We start from the raw sequence: 14,633 nt of genomic DNA on the forward strand, positions 1-14,633 counted from the left end.
TCAGTGGTAAGCGTATTCTATAATTGGCACCTAGATTTAGGCGCCGATTATAGAATACGCTTAGTTGATATTTCAGCGCCTAAAATTGCGCGCATCCATTTACACCAACTAAAACATGGCGTAAATCTCGGCACGTAGATTTAGGTGCACTGGGCCATTTTATATAACTAGGCGCTTAAATTTCGGAACGTCCATGAAACGCCCATTTTCCCATCCATAACCACTCCAATTTTTGCCTGTGTGCGTTAGAATTCTGGCGCACATTGTTACAGAATACACTTAGCAAGTTGTGCGCCTAAATTTTAATCAGTGCCAATTAGTGATCATGATTGCTTAAGTGCTGATATCAGCTTGATAAGCCAATTAAGTTACATGGAGTGTTATAGATCTAAGCGCATTATATAGAATCTGGGGGTCTGTGCCTAATTTAGGCATCGGGATTTACACCAAGTAAAACGTGGCCTACATGGATGCAAATTTGGTTGCGTGGAGAGACAGACGCTCAGCGCATTCTACATACTACGCGGAAATTTAAGCCTATTCTATTCAATTTAGGCATACTTTAGAGAATACGCCTAGTCATATTTTTTTACCATGCAGATTTTTCTGGCGCCATATAGAATCTGACTCTAAGTGCTTTTTGCGTTAGGGGAATGGAACTGGGGGGGAGGGGGGCACGGACACAAAATGGGCGTGAATAGCATATTGAAGTTGCACTTTTAGTGTAGGATCATTAAGGGCCTTTTTTACAAAGGTATGGCAAGCCCACTGTGGGCTTTCTGCATTCCAATTCACACCACCGCAGGACCCTGCCCCTCCACGCACCATTTCTGGCGCTCAAAAATAACTTCTTTCTTTTTTTTTTTTAGCGCTGGGTGCTTACCTAGTGGTAATCAGGAAGCACCACATGCCCCCTAAATAGGTGGCAGTTAAGGGCTCCCCTGAGAAATGGTTGCACAGCAAGTGGTTAACTTGCCGCATGGCCATTACCTTAAAAAAAAAAAAAAGGCCTTTTGCCCGCTGCGGTAAAAGAGGGCCTTAGCGCACGACAAACCAGCATGCCGACGCTATCACAGAGATCCTTTTACCACAGTTTGGTCAAGGACCCCTTAGTGCCTCCATAACAGAAGACACTAAATATCTGTACTAATTGTGAGCAATGTTAATGCAAGGTAATGTACATTCCAATGCGGTCATTGGAGAGGAAGTGTTGGGCACACCACCACCAATTAGCACATAGCTTTTGCACTTATAGCATGATAACCTTTGGTGTTAAGGCGTGTTAAATATAAAAACTTTGCACATTTTAGTAAAAAGGGCCTCTATATGTTATATACTACTGCTAAAATATTTTCTTAGTTATAGCATGTAACAATTTTTCTCCTAAAAGTGATAAATAATGCTCATAAGTGAATTTGGATATTTATGAACTTTTTATTGGTCATATTAAATATATTATCTATTTAATAGTTACAATTTAGTAATACATATGCATAGCAGTTTTAACATGTTTATGAAATACCTCAACAAAATAACAAGAAAGACAGGAAAATAAATTTCTAGTACATTACCACTTCTAAAGTACACCATTCTGGAATGTAAAAGACAATAATATCCTAGCGAACTACGATATCCAGTAAAATTCATGGTAAAATGTCAATTATTCTGTCATAACTACAAAAGCTATTTATCCAGGTTTTTGTTTTTTTAAGGAACAGTAATGATTGGATTAATATGCATTCAAAGACCCTAACTTATAGAACAGGGCATACTACTGCCAAATAAAACCATTTTGAATGTTTTTGTAGTATTTCTCTGATTTTTATTTTTTTTACTAAAAATGATACCCTTTGAAATCCTTTGCCAATGAAAATATTAGCCAATGACAATTCTTTGCTTTATAAAACAAACTAAAGCAAAATTATCTAAGAAAGAAAGTAGGGCGTAAACATTTCTGCGTATTAAAGACACTAATATCAGTATAAACAATTTTCGGCATTGGAAAAGGGTTTCACTATAACAATGGTTAAGTTCACCTACAAGTAGAACAAATACATTCAACATACAGTTTTCCAACTTGATCAAAATAAATACAATACAAAAAAAAGAGTACATTTTTGAAATGGTTAATCTTAGATTGCACCATGAACCTACTTTTAAGAAAGTTAAGTAATGCTATAACATAATTCAGAGAAATGTCTCCATTTACTGCAATACAATATATAATAATGGACCACGAAGAAACATTTGAATAAAGACACAGGAAAGAGGACTTAGTAAGGGGAGGCAAAAATCTGTGTTTATTCTGTCACTCTTGCTGTGACTTATCTCTTAACCTTGGTGGTAGGCAACTACCACTGAGTTATGAATTTCTCTCAGGAAATGTAAGCTGGTAGTTGAAATCTGTTTTCAACTTTGACTTCTATCAAATATATATAAAGTGGAAAATTCTAGAAACTTAAGGGAGCTCAGTGGAATACAAATAGCCAGTGGAAAGGGAATGTGGTTCTACTATCTACCAACTGACTTTCTTGTGGTATCTTTACCACTGAGAGTATATAATTAACTTAATTTTCAGCATAAAACAGCCATATTAGCAATTTCTTTAAATAAAAATATTGCTTTGTTTTACTGTTTGAAATACCTGAACTGTGTAGCTAAAGCAACGTATATTAATAGACATTCTCTAGAATGTGGAATTGTAATACCTTTGCTGAAAATGAATACTTAGTAAATAGTACAGCAATTATAATTTCTTTTTATTTGTAAAGCAACATTTTCTTACAAATAAAGCTCTGAACTTGCCATTTGATGCTATAAAAATACTTCAGATGAAGAAAACTTGTAAGGACTCTTATATTTGCAGGATATATTTGACAATCAACAGATACATGGTATGTTTGCATTAATTGGTTCCTCATATTAACCAATAAACTTGTGTTTCAACATTCATAACAAACTCTCAAACATAAAGTGAAGGAATGTAAATCTTTTTTTAATATATTTTCAATGATTCATTTAAAATAACATTTTTTAAATGTTACATAAAAATAAGTTCTCTCTTGTGCAATAGTGGCATTAGATATTACATTAACGGGGCATCTATAAAAAAACATACAGTTTTTATTTTTATTGTCACGGACTGTATAAAACATTTGCTCAGTTTGAGCCAAATAGTGATACATTTATAATAAATGCACTCTTTCTCTCCTTAAATACATACATCTGTACTTAGAAAGTGCTGCAAATGTTTTCTTTAGAACACAGAAAACTACTGCTGACACCAGTCACAGAGTGATTGTAGACTGGGCCATAACTGGTTACGAATTACAAAAAACAGTTATTAAATTTACAGTATGGAAGATGATGAGTCTTGCAGTGCTGCATATGCATCTCCATAAATTGTATAATTCTAAAAATGCTGATCTTTTCTACCATGATAATACCAGTATTACATACTGAGAGAATGGAATGCCAAATTATTTTTCAATGTTTTGTTTTGTTTTTTTACTCTTCTACAGTAAATACATTTCTCATCTGTGTGCCAGAAATTATTCTGCAGTACTTTATTGTTCTAGGTTCCCTTGAAGTATTGCTCCTGATTTCAGTTCTGTTTCATATATGTTAACTTTTTTTTTTTATATAGCCTTAGTTCTGAACTGGCCAAACAGCACAAGCTGGAGAGTTGAATGTGATATAAAGCAGTTTTAGAAGTTCTGATGTTTTATCCTGATGCAGAAGACGCAAGAATACTTCTATTTTGTTTTTGTTAAAGGCAGAGTTATTTTGTGTTAAGTTCTGAGAAGGATTTTTACTAACACAGCCTTACTGCAATCAGCACTTAAATTTGGAAACACGTGTATATTTTATACAATATTTCCAAATCTACTTGTAATTAAAATAATTATCCTCCATAAATAGTCAGAATAAATTCCTTAGAAAAAGGCTGCATATAAAATGTTTGTAAAAGGTTTACTTGATTACAAAGTACTGAATGATAAAGGCAAACAGAACACCTACTGCTGCAAATCCTACAAGAATTAAAAAAGCAAACTGTTCATCGGTTAGATTTTTCTTCCTGGCTTTTGCAATTTCTTTTGTGGGGTCATTACTTTGTACCATTAGTTCTTGCCTTTGAGATGTGAATAAAGTACTGGGACTATAAGGGCCAAAGAGTTCCTGCAGCCCAGCAGAATCTTGGTACTGACGACCAGCACAAACCCTGAACCGATATTCACAGTTTATTTGAAAGTTTGTAAAACGGAATGAAGTTTCTGGTCCTTTATATACCTAAACAAAAAAAGGGGGGGGGGGAGGGGAATTATTTACAGTGACCTGCAATGCCATTTACTTACAAGTAAAAGTAACATAAGAACAGTAGAAATAGCCTTAGCCATGCCATGAACTATAGTAAGCTAAAGGACTAAACCTAGACACTGAAATATCTCTTCAAAAACAAATCTGAACTTCAGATGTCATAGGCATACAATATTTATTTACTGAATCCATTTAGGACTTGATTTTATCAGAGGTTGAAAAAGGCGCCTATTTGAAGCCGGTTTTATAAAAGCAACTGGGGCTCAGTTTCAAAGCATTTAGCCTTCCAAAGTTCCATAGGTTTCTATGGAACTTTGAAAGGCTAAGTGCTTTGAAAATATGCCTCTATATATAGTCACCTATGTGCCTTTATAACAGGCTTCCAGATCTAGCCCAGTAGTGTGGAAATACGCACATTTATCAAAATTGTGTCCCTGCTCCACTCTACTTACGTCCCCAGGAATGTCTACATGTGGCACATATATAAGTATATGCCATCTTGTCGGTGCATATAATTATAAGAATACACATCACTATGGGGCCCTAAGCCGAGTAGGTGCCTATGCGCACACAATGCGCAGCAATTTGGAACTACCGCCTGGCTACTGCGTGGCACGGGTGGTAATTCCATTTTTTATGCGCATCGGACACATGGCACTAACCGGGTGGTAATCGGCAGTGTACGTGCATAGACGATTACCACTCGATTAACGTGTGAGCCTTTACCGCTAAGTGAATGGGTGGCAATAAGGTCTCAGAGCCAAAATGGATGCGCACCAATTTTTATTTTGCCACACGTCCATTTTCGGCCAAAAAAGAAAAAAAAAGGTATTTTTTTACAGGCGCGCTGAAAAATGGATCTGCACACGTCCAAAACACGTGCCTATACTAGCACAGGCCCGTTTTTCAGCACACCTTAGTAAAAGCACCCCTATATAATTTTATAAATAAATTACCCACTATTCCAGAAATCTTTAAAAGCCTTTTTATTCAAAATGTTCCTACACAGGTTGCAAATCAACTCTCTAAAAATGAAATAATCTTTATAACAATGTTTTTGCTACAAAATGTTCTAAATGAATTTAAATAACTGTTCACTTTTTTTCTATGTTTATTTGTAATGTAACTTCTCACATATATATAAGCCACATTGAACTGATACTACTTTTCAGCAAATGTGGGATATAAATACCAATAAATAAAAGGCCTTTTCTGTATATATAACAGACTTCCATGCATAAAAAAACCAACCAAAAAAAAAGCAAACATAAGTTACTTACCTGTAAGTTAGTTTCTCCATGGACAATAGGGTACAAGTCCTAACATCATGGGTAGCATCACTGACAAAGATCTTGCAGGAAGCTTCTCCATCTCAGAATACACCAGAAGCTTTTGAGTGGCTCTATCGTGCGTGCGCACCACCTCCCGCAACTCAGTGAACAGAATACAACTCCTTGGGGAGGTGGGCAAGTACATAAAGCCTTGTATCCTGCTGTCCACAGAGAACATCTACTACAGTTAAGTAACATGTTTTTCTCTGAGAACCACCAGCAGCACAGCAAGTCCTCACATCATGGGATTACCTAGCTACAGACTGCCTTCAACAGAAAAATGGAGAAACAAAAGGTGCTGCAACAGGTAGACACCAACGTATCTTTTGTGGGAAAGAGATATTTTTGTATTTGTCTTTTTTTTTTTTTTAATGCAGCCTGGAACAGAAAGAAAATGGGCTTAGAGAGGATAGAGTTTTATTTTAATCCACAAAGGCTAACTGGCCAAACCCAAAGCTGTATAGAAAGATTTTGTAGAAAACATATGTCCCTGAAAAAAACCCAGCAAAGTTGGTCCAGGAAGCAGCAACAACCAATGATGCATGTGTAATATTTTATTGAAGGAAGACCCACTTGGCTAATTTTGACAATAGTCTTCATCAGGCATGGTCCTGCTCCCTTTCTCATTAGGGGGCTAACATAAAAATTAGTGCATAGCTTCAAGTTTATTAAAAATTTACTATCCCACCCAACAGGACAACCACCTGAGCGGTGTACAGTCTAAAAAGAGAAAGAGGGAAAATACTAACTTATATAGCACCACATTAACAGCTAACAAGTAAATAGGCCCCAAAAGTAGTAAACTTAAAGCACATGTAGGGAAATGACAATCAAAGAAAAATATCAATATAAAATGCATAAAGTCATCAAGGCGGCACAAAGTGACCCAATATTATCTTGAATGGTTAACTTACCTGGTCTACCTCTTTCCCACTGATGAGCTGAAGAATGTAAACTATTGAATCTCCTTTCATTGGCTGTAAAGAATCCCATGTGACCTCACAAAGGTTAAGTCCAAGCTGATGCACTTTAGGTGCTGAAAAATGTCAAGGTTGTAAAATGTCTTAATGTAAACAGTTTGATTTTTTGCTGCCATAGCCTAGATCAATTACAGCAAAGATACATTAAATAAAATCCACTAGGAAAATAGATCTCCTACCTTGATGAACATCTGAACGGTTGAAAAATAACTTCTAAACTACAGCAGGGGTTCTCAAACCAGTCCTCGGGACGCACCTAGCCAGTCAGTTTTTCAGGCTACCCATAATGAATATGCATGGGATACATTTGCATCTACTAACTCCAATGTATGCTAATTTATCTCATGCGGCTTCATTGTGGGTATCCTGAATGATAACATACCCAGACTGGCTAGGTATGTTCCACGGACTGAGTTTAGAACCCCTCAACTATGAGTGTGCCTAATATTTAGAGGACCACAGTTATACCAGCCGTAGTGCTGGCATAAGTGTGGGTGCCTAAATGTGGCAAGGTCGCCCATGTGTATACCTCCCTTGCAAAGATGACCTGAAAGTTACACAGGTATTTGCAGAATATTACTTAGGCGCCCTGGTGGCACTTTTGCAGGTAAGTGCATTCTTGATATTTATGCACAAAGGGGACATAACTGTGGGTACCTAGGTTATTTAGGACCCATTATGGCAGGGTTCTGGAAGAAGTTAGGGTGCATGGACCTCCCCAGCACTACTCCTCACCTTCCTCCTAGGCCAAGACTGTTTCTTCAATGACTGGGCTAGGCGAGCTGTGAGAGACTATTCAATAGCTGAAAATTTCTCAAGTAGCTGTAAATGACAACTCATGGTACAGGATCCCAGATGCTGTTATTATTGAGCTGTTATTATTTAACTGGAAGCCCATAGAGGCAGAAAGAAATACCCTCCCCCCCCCCCCCACCCAAAAAAAAAAAAAGAAAATTATACCAGTTCTTTTTGCTTAAAATGTAAATATTATTGTAAGTTAGCTGAAACCATAGGAGCCAGCTTTTCAAAATTATTGGGGGTGCTAAGCCCAAGGGAAATAACCCCTTCCTGGACACATACAAGGAATTTTCTCAATATTGGGGGTGCTCAAGCACCCACAGCACCCACAGAGTCGGCTCCTATGGCTGAAACTAGTTATAAAATGTTTGTATTATAAAGCTATTATTGATTGCAGTCGACTCTGAAATCAATAAATAGCAGCATTTGCATCTTTGCAGTTTATTTCTTTCTGAGGAATAAATGAGCTTGCATGTCAATGAGAATGACACCAAACACTCACCTTTAAGAGATGCTGGAGGAGATTTGGTTGTAGCAAAAGTGTAAACGTCAGAAAATTGTCCTTCACCAGCATCATTGTAAGCTTGTATTTTAAAGTTGTACACAGAAGATTCATTTAATCTTTGCACCTTGTAGGTGTGACATGGTCCATTATAGATGGTAACAAATCTACAAAGTAAAATAATCAGATTTACTGATAGTCCTTCACTTCTCTACATGCCACTTCTACATATGAATGCAGAGACTATACATTTCACACAAATCATACTAAATTTTTTAAACTCCTTAAACTGAAAATTTGGGCAAAATTTAGGGTCATTTACTTATTTAAACAAACATTTGTAGGCCACATATCATGGCATCTGTGCGGCAACAACAATAAAAAAGGTAAAAGCGAATGCTACATACCTGTAGAAGGTATTCTCCGAGGACAGCAGGCTGATTGTTCTCACTGATGGGTGACGTCCACGGCAGCCCCTCCAATCGGAAACTTCTCTAGCAAAGTCCTTTGCTAGTCCTCGCGCGCCCATGCACACCGCGCATGCGCGGCCGTCTTCCCGCCCGAAACCGGCTCGAGCCGGCCAGTCCAGTATGTAGCAAGACAATACAAGGGAAGACACAACTCCAAAGGGGAGGCGGGCGGGTTTGTGAGAACAATCAGCCTGCTGTCCTCGGAGAATACCTTCTACAGGTATGTAGCATTCGCTTTCTCCGAGGACAAGCAGGCTGCTTGTTCTCACTGATGGGGTATCCCTAGCCCCCAGGCTCACTCAAAACAACAACCATGGTCAATTGGGCCTCGCAACGGCGAGGACATAACTGAGATTGACCTAAAAAATTTACCAACTAACTGAGAGTGCAGCCTGGAACAGAACAAACAGGGCCCTCGGGGGGTGGAGTTGGATCCTAAAGCCCAAACAGGTACTGAAGAACTGACTGCCCGAACCGACTGTCGCGTCGGGTATCCTGCTGCAGGCAGTAATGAGATGTGAATGTGTGGACAGATGACCACGTCGCAGCTTTGCAAATTTCTTCAATGGAGGCTGACTTCAAGTGGGCTACCGACGCAGCCATGGCTCTAACATTATGAGCCGTGACATGACCCTCAAGAGCCAGCCCCGCCTGGGCGTAAGTGAAGGAAATGCAATCTGCTAGCCAATTGGATATGGTGCGTATCCCTACAGCCACACCCCTCCTATTGGGATCAAAAGAAACAAACAATTGGGCGGACTGTCTGTGGGGCTGTGTCCGCTCCAGGTAGAAGGCCAATGCTCTCTTGCAGTCCAATGTGTGCAGCTGACGTTCAGCAGGGCAGGAATGAGGACGGGGAAAGAATGTTGGCAAGACAATTGACTGGTTCAGATGGAACTCCGACACGACCTTTGGCAAGAACTTAGGGTGAGTGCGGAGGACTACTCTGTTATGATGAAATTTGGTGTAAGGGGCCTGGGCTACCAGGGCCTGAAGCTCACTGACTCTATGAGCTGAAGTAACTGCCACCAAGAAAATGACCTTCCAGGTCAAGTACTTCAGATGGCAGGAATTCAGTGGCTCAAAAGGAGGTTTCATCAGCTGGGTGAGAACGACATTGAGATCCCATGACACTGTAGAAGGCTTGACAGGGGGCTTTGACAAAAGCAAACCTCTCATGAAGCGAACAACTAAAGGCTGTCCTGAGATCGGCTTACCTTCCACATGGTAATGGTATGCACTGATTGCGCTAAGGTGAACTCTTACAGAGTTGGTCTTGAGACCAGACTCAGACAAGTGCAGAAGGTATTCAAGCAGGGTCTGTGTAGGACAAGAGCGAGGAGCTAGGGCCTTGCTGTCACACCAGACGGCAAACCTCCTCCACAGAAAGAAGTAACTCCTCTTAGTGGAATCTTTCCTGGAAGCAAGCAAGACGCGGGAGACACCCTCTGACAGACCCAAAGAGGCAAAGTCTACGCTCTCAACATCCAGGCCGTGAGAGCCAGGGACCGGAGGCTGGGATGCAGAAGAGCCCCTTCGTCCTGCGTGATGAGGGTCGGAAAACACTCCAATCTCCACGGTTCTTCGGAGGATAACTCCAGAAGAAGAGGGAACCAGATCTGACGCGGCCAAAAAGGAGCAATCAGAATCATGGTGCCTCGGTCTTGTTTGAGTTTCAACAAAGTCTTCCCCACCAGAGGAATAGGAGGATAAGCATACAGCAGGCCCTCCCCCCAATCCAGGAGGAAGGCATCCGATGCCAGTCTGCCGGGGCCTGAAGCCTGGAACAGAACTGAGGGACTTTGTGGTTCACTCGAGATGCGAAGAGATCCACCAAGGGGGTGCCCCACTCTTGGAAGATCTGGCGCACCACTCTGGAGTTGAGCGACCACTCGTGAGGTTGCATAATCTGGCTCAGTCTGTCGGCCAGACTGTTGTTTACGCCTGCCAGATATGTGGCTTGGAGCACCATGCCGAGACGGCGAGCCCAGAGCCACATGCTGACGGCTTCCTGACACAGGGGGCGAGATCCGGTGCCCCCCTGCTTGTTGACATAGTACATGGCAACCTGGTTGCCTGTCTGAATTTGGATAATTTGATGGGACAGCCAATCTCTGAAAGCCTTCAGAGCGTTCCAGATCGCCCGCAACTCCAGGAGATTGATCTGTAGACCGCATTCCTGGAGGGACCAGCTTCCTTGGGTGTGAAGCCCATCGACATGAGCTCCCCATCCCAGGAGAGACGCATCCGTTGTCAGCACTTTTTGTGGCTGAGGAATTTGGAAAGGACGTCCCAGAGTCAAATTGGACCAGATTGTCCACCAATACAGGGATTCGAGAAAACTCGTGGACAGGTGGATCACGTCTTCTAGACCCCCAGCAGCCTGATACCACTGAGAGGCTAGGGTCCATTGAGCAGATCTCATGTGAAGACGGGCCATGGGAGTCACATGAACTGTGGAGGCCATGTGGCCCAGCAATCTCAACATCTGCCGAGCTGTGATCTGCTGGGACGCTCGCACCCGCGAGACGAGGGACAACAAGTTGTTGGCCCTCGTCTCTGGGAGATAGGCGCGAGCCGTCCGAGAATCAAGCAGGGCTCCTATGAATTCGAGTTTCTGTACTGGGAGAAGATGGGACTTTGGATAATTTATCACAAACCCCAGTAGCTCCAGGAGGCGAATAGTCATCTGCATGGACTGCAGGGCTCCTGCCTCGGATGTGTTCTTCACCAGCCAATCGTCGAGATATGGGAACACGTGCACCCCCAGCCTGCGAAGTGCCGCTGCTACTACAGCTAGGCACTTTGTGAACACCCTGGGCGCAGAGGCGAGCCCAAAGGGTAGCACACAGTACTGGAAGTGGCGTGTGCCCAACTGAAATCGCAGATACTGTCTGTGAGCTGGCAGTATCGGGATGTGTGTGTAGGCATCCTTCAAGTCCAGAGAGCATAGCCAATCGTTTTGCTGAATCATGGGGAGAAGGGTGCCCAGGGAAAGCATCCTGAACTTTTCTTTTACGAGATATTTGTTCAGGGCCCTTAGGTCTAGGATGGGATGCATCCCCCCTGTTTTCTTTTCCACAAGGAAGTACCTGGAATAGAATCCCAGCCCTTCTTGCCCGGATGGCACGGGCTCGACCGCATTGGCGCTGAGAAGGGCGGAGAGTTCCTCTGCAAGTACCTGCTTGTGCTGGAATCTGTAGGATTGAGCTCCCGGTGGACAATTTGGAGGTTTTGAGGTCAAATTGAGGGTGTATCCTTGCCGGACTATTTGCAGAACCCACTGATCGGAGGTTATGAGAGGCCACCTTTGGTGAAAAGCTTTCAACCTCCCCCCGACCGGCAGGTCGCCCGGCACTGACACTTGGATGTCGGCTATGCTCTGCTGGAGCCAGTCAAAAGCTCGCCCCTTGCTTTTGCTGGGGAGCCGCGGGGCCTTGCTGAGGCGCACGCTGCTGACGAGAGCGAGCGCGCTGGGGCTTAGCCTGGGCCGCAGGCTGTCGAGAAGGAGGGTTGTACCTACGCTTGCCAGAAGAGTAAGGAACAGTCCTCCTTCCCCAAAAAAATCTTCTACCTGTAGAGGTAGATGCTGAAGGCTGCCGGCGGGAGAACTTGTCGAATGCGGTATCCCGCTGGTGGAGATGCTCTACCACCTGCTCGACTTTCTCTCCAAAAATATTGTCCGCACGGCAAGGCGAGTCCGCAATCCGCTGCTGGAGTCTATTTTCCAGGTCGGAGGCACGCAGCCATGAGAGCGCCTGCGCATCACCACACCTTGAGCAGCGGCCCTGGACGCAACATCAAAGGTGTCATACACCCCTCTGGCCAGGAATTTTCTGCACGCCTTCAGCTGCCTGACCACCTCCTGAAAAGGCTTGGCTTGCTCATGGGGGAGAGCATCAACCAAGCCCGCCAACTGCCGCACATTGTTCCGCATGTGTATGCTCGTGTAGAGCTGGTAAGACTGGATTTTGGCCACGAGCATAGAGGAATGGTAGGCCTTCCTCCCAAAGGAGTCTAAGGTTCTAGAGTCTTTGCCCGGGGGCGCCGAAGCATGCTCCCTAGAACTCTTAGCCTTCTTTAGGGCCAGATCCACAACTCCAGAGTCGTGAGGCAACTGAGTGCGCATCAGCTCTGGGTCCCCATGGATCCGGTACTGGGACTCGATCTTCTTGGGGATGTGGGGATTACTTAGTGGCTTGGTCCAGTTCGCAAGCAATGTCTTTTTCAGGACATGGTGCAAGGGAACAGTGGACGCTTCCTTAGGTGGAGAAGGATAGTCCAGGAGCTCAAACATTTCATCCCTGGGCTCGTCCTCCACAACCACCGGGAAGGGGATGGCCGTAGACATCTCCCGGACAAAGGAAGCAAAAGACAGACTCTCGGGAGGAGAAAGCTGTCTTTCAGGAGAGGGAGTGGGATCGGAAGGAAGACCCTCAGACTCCTCGTCAGAGAAATATCTGGGGTCTTCTTCTTCTTCCCACGAGGCCTCACCCTCGGTGTCAGACACAAGTTCACGGACCTGTGTCTGCAACCTCGCCCGGCTCGACTCCGTGGATCCACGTCCACGATGGGGGCGTCGAGAGGTAGACTCCCTTGCCCGCATCGGCGAAGCTCCCTCCGCCGACGTAGTCGGGGAGCCCTCCTGGGAGGTGGCCGCAGTCGGCACCGCACGCGGTACCGACGTCGGGGACCTCACCCTGGGCGATGGGCCAGCCGGCGCCACGCTCGACGGTACCGGAGGCGCAAGCACCGCCGGTACCGGAGGGATAGGGCGCAACAGCTCTCCCAGAATCTCTGGGAGAACGGCCCGGAGGCTCTCGTTCAGAGCGGCTGCAGAGAAAGGCAGGGAGGTCGATGCAGGCGTCGACGTCAGAACCTGTTCCGGGCGTGGAGGCTGGTCCGGGCTGTCCAGAGTGGAGCGCATCGACACCTCCTGAACAGAGGGTGAGCGGTCCTCTCGGTGCCGATGCCTGCTGGGTGCCGACTCCCTCGGCGACCCAGAGCTCTCGGTGCCAACGCGGGGAGGAGACCGGTGTCGATGCTTCTTCGACTTCTTCCGAAGCATGTCACCGGAGCTCCCCGGCACCGACGAGGAGGACGTAGAATCCATCCGTCGCTTCCTCAGGGCCGAGGTCGAAGCAGGTCGATCCCGGGGGGGCTGTACCGCAGGAGCCCTCAGGGTAGGGGGAGACCCACCCGAAGGCTCACCGCCACCAGCAGGGGAATGGACAGCCCTCACCTGCACTCCACCCGATGCACCACCGTCCGACGACATCAGGAGACGAGGTCCCGGTACCACCGACGTCGATGCAGCTATCCGATGTCTCGGCGCCGATGCAGAGGGCCGATGCCTCGATGCACTCGATGCACTGGCGGCCAAGGATGAAGGTCTGGACGCTGATGACGTCGATGCACACGATGACCCCGGTGCCGATGCCGACGAAGAGCCCGAGAACAAAACGTTCCACTGGGCCAATCTTGCTACCTGAGTCCGCCTTTGTAACAGGGAACACAGACTACAGTTCTGAGGACGGTGCTCGGCCCCCAGACACTGAAGACACGAAGAGTGCCTATCAGTGAGCGAGATTACCCGGGCGCACTGGGTTCACTTCTTGAAGCCGCTGGAAGGCTTCGATGTCATGGGCGGAAAAATCACGCCGGCGAAATCAAAATCCGAAATGACGAATTTGGAGCACCAAAACTTTAAGGGAGAAAAATCTCGACCGAGGCCGAAAAGAGGCCTACCCCGACGACAAAAGAAAACTTACCGGGGCAAAAACTGGAAACACGGGAAGGGGCAAACGAAACCCAAGGGGGTTTCCGGAGCACTTCCCAAACAAATTTAGAACTTTTCCGAAGAAAAAAACACGTCTATTTTAAACGGACGCGCGAGGTCGACTCTCCGGGGCTCGACACGACAAAAACACAGCCGTACCGAGTGCGGACGAAAGAAGACTGGCCGGCTCGAGCCGGTTTCGGGCGGGAAGACGGCCGCGCATGTGCGGTGCGCATGGGCGCGCGAGGACTAGCAAAGGACTTTGCTAGAGAAGTTTCCGATTGGAGGGGCTGCCGTGGACGTCACCCATCAGTGAGAACAAGCAGCCTGCTTGTCCTCGGAGAACAACATTTAAAACACCAAGTAAAAAACATGGCTTTTAAAGTGCTTCTTAAAAGCCACCATGTCAGTCAAAACTCTCAAAGAAATAGGTAAGTTATTCCACTCTGACCACCA

General features: G+C 44.9%; 1 protein-coding gene across 2 annotated transcripts in view; it reads right to left on the reverse strand.

The window, feature by feature from the left end:
• Window positions 1-3,618: 3,618 nt before the first annotated feature.
• LOC115473827 (fibronectin type-III domain-containing protein 3A-like) overlaps window positions 3,619-14,633 on the reverse strand; it is a 175,980-nt gene continuing 164,965 nt past the window's right edge. For both annotated transcript variants that reach the window (XM_030208946.1, XM_030208948.1), the window contains exons 24-26: window positions 7,929-8,095; window positions 6,563-6,684; window positions 3,619-4,290 (exon numbers count right to left, since the gene is read on the reverse strand). In XM_030208946.1, coding sequence (XP_030064806.1) covers window positions 3,973-4,290; window positions 6,563-6,684; window positions 7,929-8,095 — 607 coding nt within the window. In that variant the 3' untranslated portion in view covers window positions 3,619-3,972. The remainder of the gene's footprint in view (window positions 4,291-6,562; window positions 6,685-7,928; window positions 8,096-14,633) is intronic.

This window comes from Microcaecilia unicolor, chromosome 7, assembly GCF_901765095.1.
Source record: "Microcaecilia unicolor chromosome 7, aMicUni1.1, whole genome shotgun sequence".
In the NCBI taxonomy this organism is placed as follows: domain Eukaryota; kingdom Metazoa; phylum Chordata; class Amphibia; order Gymnophiona; family Siphonopidae; genus Microcaecilia; species Microcaecilia unicolor.